The 24,454-nt window shown below is 43.0% G+C and overlaps 1 protein-coding gene across 4 annotated transcripts; it reads right to left on the reverse strand.

Annotated features, from left to right (window-relative positions):
* Window positions 1-17,611: 17,611 nt before the first annotated feature.
* Window positions 17,612-22,942, reverse strand: LOC122027130 (FT-interacting protein 3-like). Of its 4 annotated transcripts, none has more exons than XM_042585990.1 (3): window positions 22,849-22,942; window positions 22,679-22,763; window positions 17,612-20,996 (listed from the first exon to the last, which is right to left on the reverse strand). In XM_042585990.1, exon 3 carries the CDS (start codon window positions 20,961-20,963, stop codon window positions 17,949-17,951), a length of 3,015 nt encoding a protein of 1,004 aa, XP_042441924.1. In that variant the 5' UTR covers window positions 20,964-20,996; window positions 22,679-22,763; window positions 22,849-22,942; the 3' UTR covers window positions 17,612-17,948. The 4 variants fall into 4 exon arrangements, with proteins under 4 accessions (XP_042441924.1, XP_042441929.1, XP_042441928.1 ...); XM_042585995.1 differs by having other exon boundaries at window positions 17,612-17,849; window positions 17,945-20,996; window positions 22,679-22,914; XM_042585994.1 differs by having other exon boundaries at window positions 17,612-17,852; window positions 17,945-20,996; window positions 22,679-22,914.
* Between the last annotated feature and the right edge of the window lie 1,512 nt (window positions 22,943-24,454).

The following is a 24,454-nucleotide window of genomic DNA, read 5'->3' on the forward strand; positions in this document are numbered from 1 at the left end:
TAGGTCGATCATCCATGAGGTTTATAAACCTCGCGTGCGTCGCCTTCTTCCTTACTTCGAGCACCTTCATCTTTGAGCTCTCCGACGACATCTCGTTTCTTCCGTCTCTCCGACGATCTTCCAGTAAGCTTCCTCCCCCTTTTAATCGGATCTTTTCATTGCACCTCTTCAATCTCTTCGTTTTTCGATGGCAAACTCCTCACTACCCCCGTCGCCGTCCCTAGGCTCTGGTACACTTCCACCTAGTCCAGGTTCGACGACGACGGCGCTGAGAGTTTGAGAGCCACTTATGAAATTTCGTTTGATTATCAAATCGGTCTTCCTTCATCTTTTGACCGTCCGAACGAGCTGCCGTCAGATTTTTATGCTTCTTTAGGGACCAATTTACCATTGGTCTGCGGTTCCTGATCCACCCTTTCTTTTCTGTCATTTGTAAATATTTTCGTATTTCTCTCCATCAACTAGTGTCGAACTCTTTTCGACTGCTGTACGGGGTCGTCATCCTGTTCCGCCTGCACGGTATTCCTCTTACTCCTAGGCTTTTTCACTATTTCTATTATCCCAAATTGTTTGAGCTGGGGATTTTTCTTTTCCAAGTCCGAGTGGACCTAGTCTTTTTTGATAAGATGTCCTCCAACAAGCATTGGAATGCCTACTTCTTCTTTATTCGCTTTCTCGAGCGGCCAGATTTTCCAACCAGTTGGCAGTTAGAGGTGCCGAACCCTCCGGAGCTCAAGAAATACAAGAGCCGATCAAACTACCTCCACATAGCTTCAAACTCGGCCGGTCAGAAGTACCACATACAAAGTTACTGCTAAATGGCGTCCTCTACGTCTTCGGCCTGAGCTTGATCTGCACAAGGCTTCCGTCCAGCCTAGGTATGCTTTTTCTTTCTCCCAACCTTTGAATCTAACTGATTTTTCTTCCTTTTGTGCATCTCGAGTCATGTTGTGAGCGAGTCTGGCCGGCAAGTGCAAACTTGTGGATGCAGACATCAACGCTACGGTTGTAGCCGAGTTGGAGAGCCACAGTTTGTGGCCAGTCGGCTCCAACGAGGATCCGCTTGGCGAAGAGGAGGAAACACTATTAGACCCCGGGATAATTTTGATGTGATCGACCAAGTTAAAGTTAGGTCCTGTTATTTTTGACCCTTGTGTCTAAGTGTGCAGGAGCTTAGGAACACAAAAAGTTGAGAGAAAGACGTAGTTAGCGGAATGATGGCACGGGAACGGAGCTGACGGGCTCGGTGCATCCGAGGGATGAGGTGTTGCGGAAGAGTACATCGATGGATGAGAAGAACGTGCGCGACGTTTCGAAGGACGAGAAGGCCGAGCAAAAACCTGCTCAAGGAGAAGGCCGAGCGAAAACCTGCTCAAGGAGAAGGCCGGAAAATGGGTCCGGGTGAGCCGTATTTCAAATGGTCTTGATCACCCAGGCGATTGGAACAGCAGAAAAGTGAAAGGAGACTGGAATTGCTACTAGCGGCGCCTTCAAAGTGAATTGAAGGTGCCTTCCATGGCTAGAAGGCGCCTTCGAGCCCTATGGAAGGTGCCTTCGACCAGGTTAATTTTACCGTTGCCAAGGGATAAAGCTTTATCTTTTGGCGCCTCACTGGAGGCGCCTTCTAGTCTGTTGGAGGCGCCTTCTACCCACGGATAGAGTTTCCCAGGAGCTATAAAAAGGTCCCTGGAGTTAGGAAATAGACAACGACTTCTGAATCAACTCTGGTTTTAATTTTCTAGCAACTTTCTAATCTTTCAACGAGTTTAAGAGGCTTCTCCGCCTTCAACGAAGGAGATTTTCTTTTAGTGCTTTCATTGATCTTGGATTAACAACCACCTACGTTGTAACCAAGTAAATTTGGTGTCTCATCTTTTAAGTTGTTAATTTCATTTACTATTATAGTTGCTTTTAATTAGAGTTGAAAGAATGGGAAAAGCATTGTTTTTTTTAGGCAATTCACTTCCTCAAGCCGGCTGCCAAGGGTCCCAACAAACACAGGTGTTGGGAAGTGGAGTTGGCAGAAGTTAGACAATGGCGAGTGATGCAGCAGCTGCCACGACGGATATTCCACCCGTTCGACCATCAATGGTCCCTATATCGGTCGCCTCCGAGTCGGCCGCCTCCGACGAGCCCCTTCGACAACGCAAAAGAAGCCAAGAGAGGTCCTCCTGAACTGCCACTTTGGCACTACATACCCCCATAACGATCATCTCTCGACCCTCATCCGAGCGGGGCGAGACTTCGCTTCCGCCCCTCGAGCAAGGAATCGGGGAACTCCCTGCATCCTTATCCTTCGACTTGACGCCTTTACTGTCCGGGCTACCTTAGGGGGCGATTTGCGTGCCGCCAATCGCCTTCATGCCCTCGCCTTTGCCGGCGACATAGGTACCCCACATTCGGCCAGTCTCCTCACAACCCACGATCGTGACAACTTCTGAATCTTCTGGTCTGAGCGGTCGGAGATCAATAACGGTAATCATCCACTTGTCGACAGACGAGTACCGCAATCCGGATGACCCAGCATCCATCACCCCTAGCATCAAATAAGAATCCAAGGGTCGCTCGCACGGATATGGGCCGATGCCCGAGCCCGTGCGGCCATTATAGCTCCAGGGGAACTAGCTAATAGCCACACCCAGATGTCCACTGGGGTATGTATACCTTTCTTTTTCATTTTTGTCTTCCACCTTTTTTGCCTTGTTTTTTCTTTTTGTTGTCCACTCGGCTTATATAATGTTATCGTCGTCAAAGTACTAGGTGGAAAGTCTGGCCATATGCCACAGACTTGCTTATTTGGAGCATGAAGTCCAACAGCTCCATACTCCGAGTGGCCAATCATATGTTTCTCAGGCGTAACTGGAGCAGATGAACGCTGAGATGACTCAATTAAGAGCCGATCTAAATAAGAGCTCTGAGCAGCTTGAGGCGGAGAGGGGCAAGAGCGCTGAGCAGGCAACACAGTTGGCTCAGCTTAATAAACATGCCATCTCCTTCGAAGCAAAGATCTACTGGGCCAATACCAGGAAGCTCCGAGCCATAGAAGACTTGGAGATCAAAAATAAGGAGTTTCGGGTGTTGGCTCAAAACCTAAAGATGTGGAGGCTTCGTTGAACGCCGAGCGAGAGGGCAGGTCGGCCGATCGATCAACAACAAAGGCCTAGCTTGATGGAAGAGGAGCTAGCCCAGTTGAAGGCAGAGCTGCATGCATCTCGATCGACCCTCGAGACTTATCAGGGTGGGGAGTCTGAGCGGTTTGAGCTCATGAAACGGGCCTATCTCCGCTTGGACACCTTCAATGACAAGGTCACTAATCGGGCGCTTCGTCTCTTCAACCTTGCGATTGACGGGATACTCGATCAACTTAAGGACGACGGCTACATTCTCCCCGCTCTGACAAGCAAGGTCATCAGCCGAGACAAGATGATCGAGTCGTTGTCCGACGATGCTCTTGATTATCTTGAGTGAGTCTGCTCCTGCATGTCTTCTTTTTTGTACTATCTTTTTTGGGCTTGTAAAAATTATTCAAGTGCTAATGAATGATCGTTGATTCGGTGAACCTTTTTATTTAATGTCGCTCCTTTGTTCTGCGTCGTTCAGCTCTTCCTTTTCATATTTTCCAATTTGTGAACCGCTAACCATAATGCGCTTATCAGTGTGGCTTCATGGCCTTCCGATCGGCAACAGACTATCCGTTTACATAGTCGATCGATCAATTCATTATTATTGAACGACCACCTTATAGTAAAAAATCGTTGCTTTTTGCACAACATTTCTGGGTTATCCTTTGACGCCGATTGAAGTCTCAGGTTTAAGGTCGCCGCTTGATCGTTGCTGAAAACCAGAGGTTTAAGGTTGTCGCTTGATCGTTGAATGGTGTAGACATGGGTTTAACGTTGTCGCTCGACAGTTGACGAAGGCAGGGGTTTAACGTCACTGCTCGACGGTTGACGAAGATCGGGGTTTAACGTCGCCGCTCGACGGTTGACGAAGACCGAGATTTAACATTGTCGCTCGACGGTTGTAATGCATAGACAAGAGTTTATAGTCACCGCTCGACTTTTAACTTGGTCGATCGGCTCAAGAGTATGGGATACTTGCGCTTTTATTAATATCTGTCATGCATCACAAAGACATACAGACACATACATATTACATCAATGTTCACTCGCGTACCTCTCATCCGGCCCTGTAGGGTTAGAGATGGTTCGCGTTCCATGGCCGCTCGAGCCGCCTTCCATCTTCGTCCTCCAGATAGTAAGTTCTCGAGCGGAGTTTTTGTACGACCTTGTAAGGTCCCACCCATGGTGCCTCGAGCTTGTTGACGTAGCTGACCGACTTGATTCTCTTCCAAACTAGGTCACCAATTTGAAAAGATCTCTGGATCACTCTTCGGTTATAGCTCTGCTTCATACGCTGCCGGTATGCCATCAGTCGGATGACAACCTTATCTCATACCTCGTCCACCAAATCGAGGTCCATACGCCTCCGCTCATCGTTCTCCTCATCGTAGAGATGGACCCGATCAGATTCTACTCTGACCTCCACGGGAACCATCGCTTCACCGTCGTACACCAGGTAAAATGGTGTGACGTCGGTCGCCTCATTGGGAGTTGTACGGAGGGCCCACAAAATGCTAGGAAGCTCGTTGACCCAGCTGGCTCCCGCGTGGTCGAGCCGAGCTCGTAGGCCTCTGAGGATCTCCCAATTGGTGACCTCCGCTTGGTCGTTGTTTTGGGGGTAGGCCACAGAGGTGAAGGCCTGTTGGATGTCGTAGCCTTCACACCATTCCCCGAGCCTCAGATCGGCGAATTGCCTTCCGTTATTCAAGATGAGCTGGCGGGGGATGCTGAACTGACACAGGATGTTCTGCCAGAAGAATTTGATAACCACCTATTCATTTATTTTAGCCAGCGGCTCGACCTCCACCCACTTCGAGAAGTAATCCACCATGATGAGTAGGAACCTTTGTTGAGCGATCGCCAAGGGGAATGACCCAACGATGTCCATGCCCCATTGGTTGAACGGGCAGGATACCGTGGATGCCTTCATCTCTTCGGTTGGTCGGTACGGGATGTTGTGGTACTTTTTATTGGAACCCAAAGGTGTTTTGATGTGATCAAACAAGTTAAGTTAGGTCATGTTTGGTTTAACCCTTGTGTCTAAGTGTGCAGGAGCTTAGGAGCACAGGAAGTCGAGCGGAAGACGGGCTAGTGAGAAGGACGACACGGGGAGAGAGCCGACGGGCTCGGTGCATCCGAGGGACGAGGTGCCGCGGAAGAGTACACTGGTGGACGAGAAGAACGTACGCGACATTCGAGGGACAAGAAACCGGGGAGGAAGACTGCTCGAGGAGAAAGTCAGAAGTTGGGTTCGGGTGAACCCTATTCCGGATGGCCGAGATCACCCAAGCTAGCGGAGCCGGAGCGGAAGACCCGGACCGAGGCGAGCTAAACCGGAACAGAGGTCCCGGACTGAAAAAGACAACCGGAGTTGACTTTAGGGGTCTGGGCGCCCGGAACCATTCCGGGCACTCGGAACAGTCCGGGACACCCAGAACCATTCTGAGCGCTCGGAACAGTCCGGGGCGCCTGGAACCTTTCCGGGCGCCCGGATCAAGTTTTTATTCAAATCACGATCCGTGCGAAAGGGATAAAATTTTATCCCCCCAGGGCGCCCAGAACCCTTCTAAGCGGCCCGAACAATGCTATAAATATAGCACTGATTTTCACAGTTAAATCAATTCACTTGTAATCCAATTCTTTGTGCTATACTTTTTTGTCTGTTCTGTTAACGCTATAAGAGGCTACGCCGCCCGAAGGAGATATTCAAATAGTGCTCCATATTCTCCTTGGATTAGCAATCTTTTGATTGAAAACCAAGTAACTCCTTTGTGTCTATTTTCTTTTAATTAGTCTCTTTGCTTTTTATTTACAAGTGTTCTTTATTTAGTTATAAGCAAGGAAAGGGTTGGTTTATTTTTCAAGGTAATTCACCCCTCCCCTTTTGCCGATCTCCAAAGGGACCAACACTTTTGGCTAGATAAGTAGGTGGCTACTGTCCGAGCGACATCCTCTTGGAGGGTGGGCCAAAAATATCCTGCCAGAAGAATCTTTCGAGTCAACGAACGACCGCTCAGATGGCTTCCACAGGAGCCTTGGTGCACTTCCCGAAGGATGTAGTCTGTGTCCTCCGGTCTAACGCATTTGAGCAGGGGCCTTGAGAAGGTTATCTTATATAGCTTATCCCCGACCAAGGTGAACCGTCCGACTCTCTTTTTCAATAAGAGGGCCTCTCCCTGATCAGCAGGTGTAGCGCCCGATCGGAGGAATTCTACCAATGTTGCCCTCCAGTCACTTAGGAAGGTTATCCCTTCCATCCTGTCGATATGCGCCACTAATGAAACTTGCTCGATCGGCTGCTTTATCACGATCGCCGAAGTGAACTCATTAACTTAGCCAACTCATCCGCGGGTTGATTTTCCGATCGAGGGATCTTCTGTATAATGACCTCCTGGAAGTTTGCTCTTAGCTTCTCAAAGGCTTCTACATGAAATTTGAGTCGGGAGTTGGTTATCTCAAACGTTCCCGATAGCTGCTAAGCAGCCAATTGAGAGTCTGAATGAATGAGGAATTTTGTGGCTCTAACATGTCGTGCAGCCTGCAGGCCAGCTATCAAGGCTTTGTATTCAGCTTTGTTGTTGGTGGCCCGATAATCAAGTTGAACAAAAATTTGCATTCGATCCTCCTACGATGAAATTAATAATATGCTAATCCCGCTACCTTGCTGGGTGGACGAACCGTCAACATATATTTTCCAAGCTATTTCCGGCTCGGCGCTCTATACCTCTGTGACGAAATCTACCAAGGCCTGAGCTTTGATCGCTGTTCGAGGCTGATATTGAATATCGAACTCGCTTAGTTCGGTTGTCCATTTGATTAGCCACTCGGACGCCTCTGGTTGAGGAGGACTCTTCTCAGGGCGTTGTTGGTCATTACGACGATCGTATGTGCGAGGAAGTACGAGCGGAGTCTCCGAGCGGCAAGCACCAAAGCGTAAACTAACTTTTCAAGACCAGTGTAGCGGGACTCTGCATGTTTTAATATATAGCTTAGAAAATACACAAGCTATTGTTCGTGGCCATTCTGCTTTAATAATGTCGAGCCAACCGCATATTCAGTGGTCGACAAATAGATCCAGAGTGGCTCTCTAGTCCTTGGCTTAGCTAATACAGGCAGAGAGTTGAGGTATTCCTTGAGATCTTCCAACGCCTGGTCGCACTTTGCGTCCCACTGGAATTTCGTCGCTTGGCGCAGCACTTTGAAAAATGACAGGCTCCAGTTGGATGAATTGGATATAAATCAGGACAACGCGGTAATCCGCCCGATCAACCATTGGGCCTCCTTCAGGCTACGCAGCGGTGGCCTGTCTTGCAAGGCCTTGACTTTGCTTGAATTCGCCTCAATCCCTCGCTCAGTGACGATGTGCCCCAAGAATCGACCTCTCTTCGTCCCGAACATGCACTTACTCGGATTCAGCTTTATTCCGTAAGCCCCCAAAGTTTGGCAGGTCTCCTCAATGTCTACACAAAGATCAACAGCTAGGAGGGAGATGACCACGATGAAGTTGGTGGTCCTTGTCCTCTTCAGCGACTCCTCCCTGAGCGAGACGGTCAACCTTACTTGGCCGAGCGGCAACACTTCATTGTCCGTGAAGCCGTAGAGCAGGGTCGTCATGAGCAACAACTCACTCCGATCCATTTGCAACTGATTGAATGCCTTCTTGAATATGATGTTCATCGAGCTCCGTTTATCAACGAAGATTTGGTGAACAGTGTAATTGGCGATTACTGCTCGAATGATCAACACATCGTCGTGAGGGATCTCGACTCCCTCTAAGTCTCTCGAGCCGAAGCTGATCTCAGGTCCTTTGGCCCGCTCCTTGCTGCAGCCAACAACATGGATTTCAAGTCGCCGAGCGTGTGACTTCCTCGCTCGGTTGGAATCACTGCTGGTCGGCCCCTAACAATCATTCTTATCTCTCCTCGAGCCGTGTTGTTCTTGTTCTCCTCTCCTCGCGCCAAATGCCTGTTTCGCTCGTCTAATACTCAGGTGGGACTTTGATTGTTTCTTTGCTGGGGCTGATAGTGGCGTGGCTCAACCGTCCTTTCTTCCCTTCGACCAGTTGATTGACGCCTATGTCGCCGATCGGGAGATGGGGATCGACGACGGTATCCCTGTGGGGCTAGCCTGCTAGCTGCCAGATCATAATAGTCCCGAGTGTTGTGTGTTGTCGATTGGTGGAAGGAGAAGAACATCGGCGTCCACACCTTGCCTTTGGTAGCCTTTGGGCGAGCGACCGACACATGCTGCACGACATGTGTCCTGGGCTCGTGTGGCGTGGCTCCTCCAAACCGAGGCCCCTTGGGGGGTTGATGGCTGCTCGGGTGTCGTCATTCAGACGTTCATGTAGGCTCGGCGGCTGTCTCCTTCTTCCTCATTGCCTGGGCTTGTTATATATTGATGTATTCGTTGGCCTTCTTCTGCAGGTGGCCGAAGTCACTCGGCGGCTTCCGAATGAGCAATCAAAAGAACTCTCCTTCGGTGAGTCCTTGGGTAAAGGCGTTCACCTGCACGTCCGAGGAGACCATTGGGATGCCCATCGCTACCTGATTAAAGTGCTAGATGTAGGCCTTCAAGGCCTCTCTCAGCCCTTGCTTGAGCGAGAACAAGTTCACGCTCGTCTTCTGGTGGCAGCGGTTACTGGCGAAGTGGTGAAGGAACGCCGCTCGGAAGTCCTTGAAGCTGTTGATCGACCCTTTTGGCAATCTTTTGAGCCAGCGTTATGCTGATCCGACGAGAGTAGTGAGGAAGACTCAACATTTAACTCCATCAGTGTACTGATGAAGTGTGTCCGCATTGTCGAATTTGGCCAAGTGGTCATCCAGGTCGCTGGTTCCGTTGTACTCTCCAATCGCCCGCGGAGTGTAATGTTTTGGCAGAGGTCGCTCAGAATCCCCTCTGAAAATTGTTTATTGACTCACTCGGGCAAATCATCCTCTCTGGGTGTCTTCCCTTTCCTTGCATCTCGAACGAGCGCGTCGTCTGAGGAAGACTCCCAGTTCTTGTCCGCTTGGCCCCTTTCCTCAGATGGGGTTCGGAATAGCGCTCGGTGGAAGGAGATAGGCGCATTAGGCACGTCCTCATACGTGTCAACCTGTTTCTTGCTATTACTCCGAGCGGATACTCGGTCCATTCGGTCGCACTGCTCAGCCGGTCGACCGACGGCTGATGCTACTGGCTCCTGTGCTTGCCGTTCAACCAGCACCTGTTGTTGCTCCACTATCTTTCTCGCGCGGGCTTGTACTAAGATGTCGAGCTCCTCTTGCGTCAGTGTCACCGTCATGAATCGTCCAACATCTTCCATCTTCCCGTTCGGATACAGGTTGCGTTCCCACAGATGATGCCAAAATGATCCTGTCCAAAACCGTGAAGCTGGAAAGCTGGGAGGTGGAGGCTTCGTTGACCAGACGTGGACTTCGCTCCGCTCTACAAATCAAATGGAGTCAATGCCGGGCCAGGGAAGGGGTCTCCGACATTGGCCCTCCGGCGCTCAAGTCAGTTACCGAAAAATATAGAGAAGCAGAGCAACAGTAGCAACAGTAGAATTCAATAGTAACGCGTACCTTTGCCTGCGAAGGACCCCCTTTATATAGAGTCCTAGTGAGCAGCGTGCATGCTTCTCAAGGCATAGGACACTCTCCCAGGTGTCCCATGAAAGGACCTTATCAAGAAAGTACTCCTGACATCGTACTTTAACAAGGTATGCATATCCCTGATGAGACAGTAGAAGCTTCAGTTGTACGATCTGCCTGTCGATCATGTCTCGCGTCAGCGGTACTATCTCCCAAAAGGATGTCGAGAGATACTATAGTGGTCCTGTTGCTTGGCTGAGCAGGGTTGCCGCTCGGCCGGGATTCCGCCCTATCCATGGCCAGGTCCCGTTGCTTGGCCAAGCGCGGAAGCCGCTCGGCTGGGACTTTGCTACGCCACTGGCTAGGTCCCGTATGACATCCTACCACTCTGCATCACGCATCGAGCGTCGACTGTCTTACGTACCCTTCTAAGCCTGAGTGGGGTTTAGCTCGGCCCCATCTCCTGCCGATCGGGGCCTAACTGCCCAACTAGGGGTGTAATCGAGCCAAGCCGAGCAGAACTCTTGGATGTTTGAGTTTGGCTCGTTTATAATCGAGCCGAGCTCGAGCTTTATTTAACGAATATATTCATGGCTCACGAGCTTATTCGAGCTTAAACGAGCTTAATAAATAAGTTATAAATTTAAATATTCATTAAAAACTAAATTATATATTTTAAAAAAATTATAATATTCTGGTTAAAATTTATAATTTTATTCTAATAAATAAATTTAATATATTTGTCTATGTGTTTCATAAGTAGAGTATAAAATCTATAAATTCAATATCAAAAATACTATTTTTTTTTATTTAAAAGTTGATTTATGAGCTTAACGAACATGTTCACGAGCTAACGAACCGAATATTGTGAAGTTTGAGCTTGGTTTGTTTATCTTAATGAACCTCATTAAACGAGCTCAAACGAGCTTTTATCGAATCGAGTTTCGAATAACTCATGAGCGGCTTGGCTCATTTATAGGGGTGTAATTGAGCCGAGCCGAGCCGAACTCTTGGATGTTTGAGTTTGACTCGTTTATAATCGAGCCGAGCTTGAGCTTTATTTAACGAATATATTCATGGCTCACAAGTTTATTCGAGCTTTTATCGAATCTAAACGAGCTTAATAAATATAAATTATAAATTTAAATATCCATTAAAAAATAAAATTATATATTTTTAAAAAATTCTAATATTCTTGTTAAAATTTATAATTTTATTCTAATAAATAAATTTAATATATTTGTCTATGTTTTTCATAAGTAGAGTGTAAAATCTATAAATTTAATATCAAAATTATTATTATTTTTTATTTAAAAGTTGATTTATGAGCTTAACGAACATGTTTACGAGCTAACGAGCCGAATATTGTGAAGCTTGAGCTTGATTTGTTTATCTTAACGAGTCTCATTAAACGAGCTCAAACAAGCTTTTATCGAATCGAGTTTCGAATAGCTCACGAGCGGCTTGACTCATTTACACCCAGGGGCGTAACTATATAAGGCTTAGGGGGTGCGGTTGCTCCCCCTGAAATTCAAGGAAAATATTAATACGGTGGGAAAAGAAATAAAAAAAATGTATAGTCATAAATTTTGAAACTTTCTCGTCTTTTTAGCAGAAAATTCCAATTAAACCCTTTCAACCTAACCCATTTTCCTCTTTTCCCAAGTCAATTTTTCCTTTATTTGTTTTTCTTCTTCCTCTAGTCCCGAACTTTTATTTTCCTCTTTTAATTTTTTTTTCTTCCTATAATTTCTTTCATATTCTTTTTTCTAACTCTAATTTTATCCACAAAATCTTTCACGACATGTCGCTGCCGTTATAGCCCAAGTCGCTATCGTCGGACATCAATTGCTACAATCGTCATTGTCATTTGTTGCATGGTTGTTGTCTTCATTTGGTTAACGTTGTCGCTTCGCTAATGCTCTATAAAAAAAAAATACCTTTTAATTGAGGTGAAATTTACTTAATATATTTCTTTCGCTTAGCCGACACCATTGTTTGCTGCGAGCATCACTGTCATCGTTCGCCAACTCTGTCGCTTTGCCCCTCCTGAATGAAAATCCTAGCTACGCCACTGTTTACACCCCTACTCATTTACACCCCTATGCCCAACCGACCATTATAATTGTCCTTCGTTCGGTCCTTTGACATCAGGGCATTGACCGCCTTGACTTTGGCCTCCATCCTAATAATTGACCTCGTGTCAGATAGACTTCTTTCCATCATCGCATCAAAGATTATCATGTTAACTTTTTTTTCAAAAAAATATAAATTTAATTCATAAAATCCTTTATCAGATTAAATATTGTTAGACTTATTAAGAATAATTATATAATAATAAAATTAATATTAATTAATTAATATATAAAATCATCTACCTAAACTATTATAAATTAATTATCTATTTTCTTCTCATTATTGAGAATAATAATATAATAAAAAAGAAATGATGGATCAGTTATTATATAATTAACTAACACATACAAATAATAATAGCTGCAGTTTAATTGTTCGAATCTCGTACTAACCCATTTCTTTTAATATCTATATAAAAAAACCAATTCCAACCTTTAAAAGGAAAAAAAAACAAAAAAAATGAATCGGTGGTTAATTTTGATGGAACGGTAACCAATCTGACTCTCGATTTATTTAGACCTAGGAAGGAGCTCCGGATCAATTCCAATTCCAATTCCAGATCTGATCCAAAGTGGAAGCTATAAAGGGATTTTTCTTAGATCCGGTTAAATAATCATATAATTAAATATAAGGAATTTTTAGTTCGAGTAAGAGACGGATCTAATAAAATTCTATTTACCTGAATATCGGATTAAATTATTTTTTTTTCTATTTTTTTTAAAAAAAATTGATAAATATCCTTAAGCTAAATAATTAAAATTTTATAAAAATACAATGGAGGCTAATAATTGAATATTTCAGTAGGGTATAAATATCTAATCAGACAATCATGAAATGAGGATGAGAATAAAAATTGAATATTTAATATGGAAATGGATGAGGATGAATATAATAAATAGGCATAAAAATTGATGTGATGAACTCTCGATATAAAATTTGATCGGACATATTGCCCGAACGGATTTTGAATCTCTAGTATAAACCTGGTCGGCTCAAAGGTTGGTCGGACCTTAGGGTTCAACTCCTCACTTCTCCAAATATAAGTCTCCTAGCTTATATTCGGGGCTCAGTTCCGCACATGAGCATATTCCTAATTTACATATGGTAGGCTCAGAGCCGATCGAACTCTTTCTAGGAGATAACATTGTCAGAGAATCGTAACAACTTATCAGAGAATATGTATTCTGACATATGCATGCAATGGAGCATTCCTCCTCCTATAGGAAGGTTGTCATACATACTCTACCACCCGAAATACTTTGACACTGGACATTCTTTGTCGTTTCATTAATATGGAGGTTATGAGAGATAGTATAAAAGGGGGTCCTTTTCGTTGGACAGGTACGGGTATGAATGCATACGCATCCGCACACTCACGCATTTACACTGTTATTCCACTGTTCATTTCTTTTTCATTTCGTTCGGTTACTGTTCTGACTTGAGCGTTGGAGTGTCTGTGTCAGGGACTCCTTCCTTGATTCTCGCTTTAATGCTTCCATTAGCTTTGTCTATGATGTGCACGGGTCCGCAACTCTTAATTCCTGGATTGCATAGTGTCATTTTTTTTCCAACTTAGAGTCTTCTGTCAGTCAATATATAAGACACCTCAACATCTTCCTTAATCATAGCATTATCTCCCCCACTTCCAGATAGGATTACTACGCATTGTTTTTTAAAGTTTGCACATGTATCTAACCTTCCGTGGCAATTAATATAGGGGATTATCGATTTAACCCTACAAAAGTTACTAATCATTACACTAAATAAAATGTGCTCCTAACCAAGGATCTAGCAACCCAACCTCTCAAATTTATAATCCGAAGGAAAATATCTTACAATTGTAGCATGTATTTGGGAGATTGCACCGTAGGCCAGGGGCAGGCAAATCCAACTGTTTAATGGGATCAGAGAATAAGTATTCTGACATATGCATGCAATGGAGCATTCCTCCTCCTATAGGAAGGTTGTCATACATACTCCACCACCCGAATACTTTGACACTAGACATTTTTTACTGTTTCATTAATACGGAGGTTATGAGAGACAGTATAAAATGGATCCTTTTAATTGGGCACGTACGGGTATGAATGCATACACATTCGCATACTCACGCATTTACACTGTTATTCCACTATTCATCGTCTTTTTCATTTCGTTCAGCTACTGTTCTGACTTGAACATCGGAGTGTCTGTGCCAAGGACTGCTTCCCTGATTCTCGCTTTAATGCTTACATTAGCTTTGTCTATGATGTGTGCGGGTCCGCAACTCTTAATTCTTGGATTGCATAGTGTCATTTTCTTCCAGCTTAGAGTCTTCTGTCAGTCAACATACAAGACACCTCGACACCATCCTTAATCAGAGCGTCATCTCCCCCACTTCCCGACAAAATCACTACGCATTATCGTTCCTAATGGCTCATGCAATTGTTTTTAAAAGTTTGCACATGTATCTAATCTTCCGTGGCAATGAATATAGAGGATACTCGATTTAATCCTACAAAAATTTTCTACTAATCATTACAATAAATAAAATGTACTCGCAACGAAGGATCCAGCAACCCAACCTCTCAAATTTATTATCCGAAGGAAAATATCTTACAATCGTAGCATGTATTTGGGAGATTGCACCGTAGGCCAGGGGCAGGCACATCCAACTGTTGAACGGGATCATGGTGGCATCTAGACCTGTCCACCTCAGCTGGCGCAATCTAATGGCGGATGGACGACAAATTGGGGGGTTAAAACTTAGAGGCGGCCATGAGCTCACTCACAGTCACAGGGACGTTGCCAAATTTGGGGTTGGTCCCACACGGGCAAATGAGTAAGGTGTCGGTGGGAGATGGGTGAGTTACATGTGCTGTCAGATCGGATCAGTGCTTTTAAAATTAGACCGAGTCGATCAGTGACCGTCCGTCATGGTAAAATAATATTTTTGTTCGTCTCTAAATGATCCTCAGTAGATACGAAAGCGATTCATCAAGTTTATTAAAATTGATGATCGATCGCAATCAATCAAATTCACTCCTCATTTGTGCAAAAGATTTAAGTTTACCCAAAGCTAGCTCCCTCAATACACGGGAATTTAAAGGAGAGAATGATCTAGATATCTGCAGTCATGTGTTCCTGAAACTGTTCTTCTCATAATTGGTGGCATGCAGCTTGCTTGCTTGCTACACGACGATCGACATTGATATGATCTGGCTGCAATCTTCCTCAGTTTGTTTTTCTTTAAAAAACTAAACCAACAGCTAGCATTTCAGTGAATTAACTGACATCAGAATTGGCACAGAGATTCATCCAAAGAGCATTGATCAGATCAGTAACACAAGTATAGTATAGTATAGTTGTTGGAGAAGATGATAGATAGTGATGATGAGGAGATGAGGTTGCTGCTGCTTTAAGGAAAGGACTGAGGGATCTTTCATTGACTGGTCTTTGGCCTGTTTCTTCTAATAAATTTATGGGGTAGGGAGGTGCAGGTGAGCTGGCCATGTCGAGCTAGCTAGGGCTTTGATAAGACCACGTGATTCCCAGAGTTTCCTCCCTCTGTTTCCCTCGCTATTGACAATGTTTAGGGCTTCAATGGAGGTTTCATTTTATATATTTCTATTTTGTCTTGTTTAGGGCTTGGGCTGAATCTGTACGTGGATGGAGGTTGCATGGGAGCTCCATGTGAGCATGCACATGAAGCTTCACTCTCTTCCCTGCAGCTTTCCTTACTAGTTTACTGTTCCATGTGATGTGAGGTTAATTAATAGTTTTATAAACAAAGCACATTTGGATAGCTATGGGTTAGATTTGACTAATGATATAGCATCCAAGAATAGTTTGGGGATAGTGACTTGATCCGATTGAGATCGAGGGGATGGATGGATTGACTCATCAATGTATCTGCGGCCGAGCTCTTTTGGTAGATCGGGCATGCATTGAATTGGTTTCAATAAACTCTTATTAGATTGGCCTTCGTTGGATTGGCCTCTATCGGGTTGGTTTCTTCATCGACGGAAGTTGGCTGACTTGACTCGAGCTCAACCATGTGGCTTCTGCCGTCTCCGCCACATCAAAACAATAATCTCATTTTAAGCCTAGATCAAAAGCTCTTTAGAGCTATAAAGAGTTAAGCATGGTCAATGGCCTCTAGCTAGCTTCATTTGAGAGGTGTATTATTATTATGTTTTTGTCTTTGGGAATCTTTGTGAATGGAGCAGCATTGAATTGAATAATTGTACCAGTGTTAGGCTAGAAAGGAACCCTAAAGCCAGGGTGCTTCTTTCAGTAATCATAAGTAGCATTCATGGGACCCAAGAAATTGAAAGGAAAGCTAATGCCTTATGTTTTATAACCTAAGTTGAATCTAGGGTGGCATGGTAAAAAAAGAAGAAGAAGAAGACGACGAAGAAGACATGATTTCGTTTGATCCATAATTTACTCATTTAAATTTGATATATCGTGTGAAAAATGGATTAATCTAACCCTAAAGCGACCGAATAGTTCAAGGGGACTAAGCGAATCAACATAATTGAATAGTCAAATGAATTGGACAATGTAAAGGCATGAGTTTCAAGCATACATATTAGGCCATGTGTATTTGTGGATTATCTTAAGAAACTAAACCTAGCGGATATTAAGCGATTCAATTGGGTTAAACATATCGGGCCGAGTGAGTTAAGCATCTTAGTAAACATATCATTTTAACTTTGTTCCTACACTTAGTTCATGTATAGAATCAGAGTATGCTTGGGGGGCTTTTAACTTTTTTTACAAATATTTGTTCACCTTCATAAGAGATTCCTTATAAACATGAAAAACAAAATAATAAATGAATGAAACTCCATTGCCTTTTGTTTAAAGACAAGCGATCATTATTTATATTTGGAAGGTAGACGACTTGTCAACAGTGATTTCCATTTTTTCCTCTTCTTATGGATAGAAGAAAGTTCATCAACCTAGTCACATACCGCACACATCATGAGTGGTAATGAGCACAAAATGTATAATCAAGTCGTCTCTATTCGAATTGAACCTACAAGGAGTTGGCGAATCTTTATCAAGACGGGGGCGGCAATGAATTGAGTTGGACCAGTGTTAGATGAGTAAGGAGCCGTAAAGCAACGTTAACATTGTCTCTTTTGCTCGTTGGAGGCACTCGTGGGACCGAAGAGATACGAAAGCAATGTTTCATGCACAACATGATCTAGGGTAGGGTGGCTTCCATGGAGAAACAGCTAGCAGTACATTATTGATACTATCCCACTTCAAATATCATTAACTATATATCCACCATTTCAGTTCCATTCATAGAATATGATGAATCAAGTAACTTTGTCGAGTGCAAAAGGTGGGCTGAATAAGCTTCTATTCAAGTAGAACATCTCGAACATAACTATATCATCATTTCAATCCGACATAGAAATTTTGAGAGTGGTACCACTGATAGGAGTTAGATTGTTACCTTTGCAGCTCTATGCTTGCCTTCAAAATTTTGCACTATTTTTCAATATTTCTATTCATGTTTATGTTTTTATGCACTACAACTTCTTTGTTAAACAAAGCTTTTAACTCATTTGTGATTATACTTGTATAACTCTTGTGCTCTAAGTTGTCATAGTTCAATGTGTCATGACTGTTGAAACTTCATGTTGAAGCTTCCATGGTCAACCGGTCACTCCCAGAATTAGTTAATGTAGGTTGGACATCTATTATGAACTAAAAAAATGTCATGATTGTTGTTTAGCATCTCAATGACACAATCCATTAAACAGCATAGAGAGGCATAACACAACACATAACCAACCCTCATGAACTATAAGTACATTACAATACAATGCTTAACTTTAGTTGCATAACAAACAAAGATAAGGACTACATTATTATCACCTGAATAACAAAATTAAGTACATTACAACTGCATTAAAACCCGATGCCAAGATGGCTTGGTAGTCTCAAGACTCATCATCTTGTGCAGATGATTCCTGATCGAGATGGTAGTAGAGAAGTTTCGATGGTTGGTGGCGATCGCCTACTATTAAAGACTTGCACATAAGAAAAAGGGAAAGTGCATAAAAGATACATAACAGATGAAATCATCACACTTAGAATTTAACTTGCAACTACCTAGTTAGAGCATACTGTCTGTCCTTGCTGGTAACCTCCTGAAGAAATTTATTGGTGCAGAAGGCAACCTGTGTCGGAACCTTGGGTGCCTCATCACATAGAAGCCAGCTAAGGCAGCCAACACCTGCAATGGGGTCACATACAACACAAGCGCGGCCATCAAGCAGAAAACCACAAATATCGCAGTGGCCCGGGGATCTCTCCAACTAAGCAATGACTGGATCCTCTCCCCTTGAGTTGCTAAATCTCCAACCACAGTTTGTATCCTTCCAGCAATACTCCTTAGCCGTTCATACCTTATACGAACAAATTCAGCGCTCCTGTTGGTAGGGAAGGTATCAAACTCCTCATCAAGCTCATCTGGGTTCACAGCTTCTGCATGTGAAATTTTTGTGTTCATGTGTGGAGGATAACGAGGACGATAGCGGTAGTTCCAAATGCCAATCAGGAACATATACAGACAAACTGTAGGAAGTATCAGTTCTGGGAAGCAGACTAGCATTAAAAACAGAATGTGCACCAAGACAGTGGTGATGGGATTCCTCCATGCACAAACATCACGGAACCACTTGTTCACTGCAATAACACCTGAGAAAACTGACATAAGCCTGAAGAAATTAGCTTTGCTTCGGCGCATACTCCATAGATGGGAGTGGACATCAGACATGTACTCAACAACTTCCTTTCTGAGGGGAGGCTCCATTCTGCTAAGTCGTGCAGCCACTATTTGAACAGCTTGGTGCCGCAGCATATCTTGTTGCATCATAGGTAGAGGCCGTATGTAATGCATCTTAGGCAGCAAAGGTTTTGAGTATATGCACATCATGTTAATCAATGAAGTAGATGAGAACCGTATAGCAAGGTGGAGTTCGCCCATCTTCTTGACGCCGGAAGGGTGTAAAACTAGAAGAGGGTATGCATGTGTATACACACGGCCTGTTTCAAGGGTTGAAAGACGTATGCGAACTTTGCCAATGTTAGCATCTTTGTTGCCATTAGGACCCTTCTCTCCTAGTTGGCAATTGTCAAAGACACCAACTGTAAGAACTGTATCGGGATCAAACACTTCCCATGTGTACTGCTCATTGTATCTCGGAGATGGGCTGTTTATGATGGTGCGAGATCGCACCCATTTCTGGCCATACTTGGCTACACAATAGGTATCCGATGTCCCCTTTCCTTCTCGTGTCTTCATAGGATGAATCCCTTCTGCTTTAAGTATCCCGAGCTCAAGCAACCCAATTGGTGGCTTCCAAAGTTGCTTTGCTGTTGGTCTAAGGTCACTACTATAATTGGTGGACTCATCAAGCACATGATATCCTCCATCCAGACACACACGGAGGTGAATCCGGCTCGAAAATTTATCCTTCTTGATCTGATCAACATCTACTGTGACTGGCCTTTCAAGATTGAACCACCGACCATGGACAATGCGGTCATCAGCTCGTTTCTCTATTATTCCTAAAGGAATAACAACACGACCAATCACCTCATCTTTATTTGGTGCCACACAGTCTTGTACAGAAAGTATGAGGTGATCCTCAAAAGGTTCAGCAACCACAAACATGTGGTCTTCATTCCAGAAAGCATTAAATGTTCGTGCCTGAACTGTTCTCGTTCTCAATACCTGATTTCCAAGTTGTGCCTTAACATAAACATCAGGAAAGCGGGTCTTATCAGCAATTATAACATCTTGTGCCTCGACAATGTTGACCCGAACATACCACAGCCTAGGTGCATGATATACTTTCGACCTGAAGTGAGAGCCAACAGCAGAGGTGCCAGCAGGTGCAACTGCATCAGAGTGCCATGCATCAGGAAATGATTCATCAGCCTGGGTTCCTATCCAAACTGCAAGCATGAGTTCACCCTTTGTTTTCTCCCCTTTCTTGTCCTCAAGCCTGTACCACTCCGGAGCCAATGGGCTATCTGGTGGTACACGTATAGGAACATCATTTAAATCAAGGCGTACCAACCCAACAAAGTCATCTTTGAGCAGATCTTTGTCTTTGACCACGACTTCAAGAATTGATGCTTGCATCCTCTCTCTAGCAAATGCAAAGACTTCATTCCATTCTGGCTTCTGATTCTTCTCAAAATGTTTTGTGATTCCCTTGTAATTACCTACTCTCACTTCAACATAAGGATCAAGGCTTCCAGTAATATCCATGGTCGGTAAATCTCGTGCCTTCACAACACGAACAAAAAGATAGTGCATTTGTTCTACAAGATCATATGTACTAGAAGGCTTCTCCGCACGAATAACACGGCCTCCAACAATCTGACCCCCACCTAGGAAAGGGTTAGTTTCTTTCAGCGCAAAAGCAACTGGTTGTTGAGAGGATGATCCTGAGTACATCCTAACAATTCTGGGAGGTGGAGGCTCAGGTTTCATAGGATCCGACACATACCTAACTGGTTCACTGATTGGAGCAGATGAGTGGTGCTCATGGACCTCTTTCGAGATACTATGGAAGGTATGCCTTGATTCATGTTTATTTTCTGGAGGTAGGTTTGTTTGTGTAATCAGAACTTGAGAAGGAACTTCATGAGCTAAGCTTGGAGAAACATTACTTGTATAAAGATCTGTAGCTGGGAGGGAATTAGAAGCTTTTATAGAGGGGTCATTAGTGACGAATACTTTAAGTCCAAGTTCTCCTTTAACATGTGAAAATATACCACGTTTTTCCAATGGAAAGTGGAGTACAACAGCATCAACTAGGGGGACAAAAGAGGTTCCAGCAATGCGAACCTTGCCAAGGAATGATCTGGAATGAGTGGCTTTGTTCATGTTGTACACAAAAGCTTCAAGAGCAAGCTCAGGGAGAAAGGCAGGATCTGCAATGTTGAAGTAGAAGCACTCATTCCATACAGGATTAAGATCTTTTTCCTTAATTGTTGTGCGAAACTTTTGACCATCAAAATGAAGCTCCACGCATGGATTGGAAGAACCCTGTCCATCCTTAGGCATAAGGTCATGGGCACTTGCAACTTCCACGCCCAATTTATAATTGCTCATCTTTATGAAGGCTTGCTGTTCTTTATGAGAGATCTACATATAATTGAAAAACTCAATTTGGTTCAAGTAATTAATTTTGGAAACTATGTAGTGTAACCAGTTATTATCCTCTGAACAAACCTAAGAAAAAGAAACTGAAAATCCATCATATGAAGGTACAAGTTGTGAACAATAACAAGAAATTAGAAAGGTCATCCTGGATCAGTCTAACAGGAAATTAAGACAACAAGTAGACTTGATGAAAAATAAGTCATCTCAGTGGAACTGCAAGTTCTAACAAATAATGAAGGTTAAAAGTGCTATTTAGTTTAACAAAATAGAGTGAGGATTATGTCTCTGATGAATACATTGTCAAGCCATTGTAGAAATCAAAGAGACACTCTTACAGTTTATTGAGGACAAAAAAAGCATGGTTTATCATAACATGTAATCATATGAAACTTAAAAATATATATATAGCATGCAGAAGATTGTGAAATATTTTCCAGCATAATTATTTAGTAGACAATAGTGAATCCGCAGAGCTTAAGAGTTAAAATAATAATGTTAGCCTGAAGCTTATTTGAGAAATAGCAACTTGTATATAGTTATATGAAATCTAGTTTCAAAACGGTATGCAAAATAAGTAAAATCAAGGTTTATAGAAAGTCATAGACATCCTACTAAAAGAATTGTAGTCTCTGGATCAAAAGACAGTAGATGCATTGAAAAAAGATTATTAAAACTGCAATAACGTCGATAAAAAAATTGTCTTCCGACCATTAACTCCTTAGATCCAATGTAAAGCAGTCATTAGTAAAATAACATGAATATCATAAACAAGAGAGAAGAACGGTGTGAATTTTAATTCTTTGTCTAATGAATCTAAAGCTTATGCATTCATGGAAGGACAAAGGAGATATATTTAACATCCTCAGTGCAACCAAGATGCAAAAGAAAGCTCTAAAATAACACATATCAGAGATAAGTTAAATTTGCTTTAATAGTTTGTCGCTATCACTACATATCTACCCTTTCTTACCATTGTGCTTTCTTTAAAAAATGACTAGTGATATGCTTTGCAAGTTGGCATAGTTTGTTACAATCACTACATATCTGTTCTTGTTCACCAATGTGATTTTCTTTCAAAGATGACAGTTGAGTTCAATAAGAGATCAGCGGTGAAATAGGCGGAGACACTTAGTGTTTATATTACCAACCAAACTCTTCAACATTCTTTGGTGAAGAAATTCAAAAGAAATACAGATTTTGTGTGGGTGAAATGAGCTAAAAAAGTGATAAATAAATAAGAGCATCTGTCCAATTTTGTAACTGAGGAAGGGCCAAGGTGCACACTTTTCTCCCAGTAATCAATAGATTTATTATCTAAAGAGAAAAACCCAATAATAACATGGGTGACAGAAATGTGAGCACTTGCACACGAGCATTATCCGCTCAATCGACAGAATACACCATTCCTCCCTCACACAGGAGCCTCGACTTCCATTTCATGCACTAACCAACACACCTCTCTCCAGATCTGCACACAAAACAAACCAAAACCATTTTGCGCCCATTTCTCATCGCAGCCTTTGATCGAAAGTCGAAACCACAATCAACAAAGCCAAATCAAAATCTCATTTTTCCTCAAGCAAATCACTTCAATAGCGTAATGGAACCTAAAAGAGCGACTCAACACAATGAATCCGACGCAAACCTCGTAAAAAATAACTCACCTTCCGAGCTGAACCCTTCAATCACGCCGATCACGCCTTCAGAGGTCGGCCTGACCGAGATCTGGAGGACCTATAACAACAAGCCCTAGCCAAGAGGGGAATGAAAGAGGAAAGAGTTAGCAATGTAGGACGAAACTTCCGGGCATTCCCGTGGGAAAGAGAAGAGCTACCGTGCTCTTTCGTCTTCTTCCTCCTCCTGTTCTAATCTCCTCGAAGTGCTAGCAGCAGGAGCTGTTAGGCTGTAAGTCAAGTCGAAGTCTAGTTGCTGTTCAAGCTTGTTTTTAAATTTTTGAAATGATTATTCCAGTCTTTTTTTTTATAAGTTTAAATTTGATTTAAATTTTTTAAAATTTTATTCTAAATATTATCAAGCTTTCCATTTAAACTTATTTAATTATTCAAAATTTTTATATTTTAAATTTATTTAGTTACTTAGTAATTTGATAATATAAATATATTCCTTTATTTTAAAATTTTATTAATAAATATAGTTTATAAATATTATCTATAAATATTATTTATGAACATGAATATTATATATATATATATATATATATATATATATATATATATATGAGTTTTGTTAAAATACGGACCTTGGCCATGCAACTTATCCGCGATCTACCGAATTAGATTTTTTAAATATTTTTTTTATTTTTTAAATATAATTTTTTCTTGTGTTTCTTCATTCTCGCCACTGCTCACCGCGCCTCCTCGCTCGCCGGCCATCCGCTCACCGCACCTCCTCGCGCGCCCCGCTACCCGCCCGGCCACTAGCTATCTGCCCACCGCCGGCGGCCTCCGGGCGTTTGGACCCACCCACACTATAGTCCAGGGGATGAAACCGTCGGGGATCGCGGCATGGATTCCGGCTACTGCCGCCTGCCCACCGCCGAGCTGAGAGGAAGTCTCGGCGGTGAGGGGATCTAGTCGCGCCGGATTTCGACCACGATTGCGCTTAAATCCGATCGCGATCTCGTCAGAATCTGGCACGATCGCGTTCGGTCGTGACGCGTTCGGAATCCGGTCGTGATCGCGCCAAATTCCGGATCACGCCGCGGCCGGATTCCGGCGCGACTAGATCCCCTCGCCGCCGAGACTTCCTCTTAGCTCGCCGGTGGGCAGGCGGCAGCATCGGGTGGCCAGCGACGACGAGGCGTGGTTACAGCGTGAACAAAGAAGAAGCAAAAAAATTAAGAAAGAGAAAATATTGTATTAAAAAAAATAAAATAATATGATATGATAGTTGGTCCATAACAATCCGCATGATAGAGTCCGTAGCCTAATAATTCTGTGTGTGTATATATATATATAATAAAATTTAGTTTAATCAGTTACTTAAGATTATTCATATAATAAATAAATAAATTTTACTAAGTTGAATATTATATTTACTCACGAAGTTTGATTTATTTATGTCCTGATTAAACGGTATGTGAATTTGATTTTTATTAAACAAAAATAAATAAATAAAATTTTAACACTAGCCGTTTGGTGGCAACAAGTGAAAAACTCTTAGGTCCACTCAATTTAAGTTGCATCCCGAAAACCAGAGGTTTGGTTATTGTGGGTCCCGCATAAGTCAGGGATGTGAGTAACAAGAAACAGGGGGAGTACGTTCCTGTGTAGATGATTAACTAAACCCGGTCGTACTCTGGGTAGATGGTTAAAGTAAATGCGGCCTACCGCACCGTGACACGGATGGTGGAATTAATTGCCGTGATGTATATAAATAGCGTCGTAGTTGTTGATTATTTGATAGAGTAATCAAGTCGA

Source organism: Zingiber officinale, chromosome 10A (genome assembly GCF_018446385.1).
Source record: "Zingiber officinale cultivar Zhangliang chromosome 10A, Zo_v1.1, whole genome shotgun sequence".
NCBI lineage: Eukaryota > Viridiplantae > Streptophyta > Magnoliopsida > Zingiberales > Zingiberaceae > Zingiber > Zingiber officinale.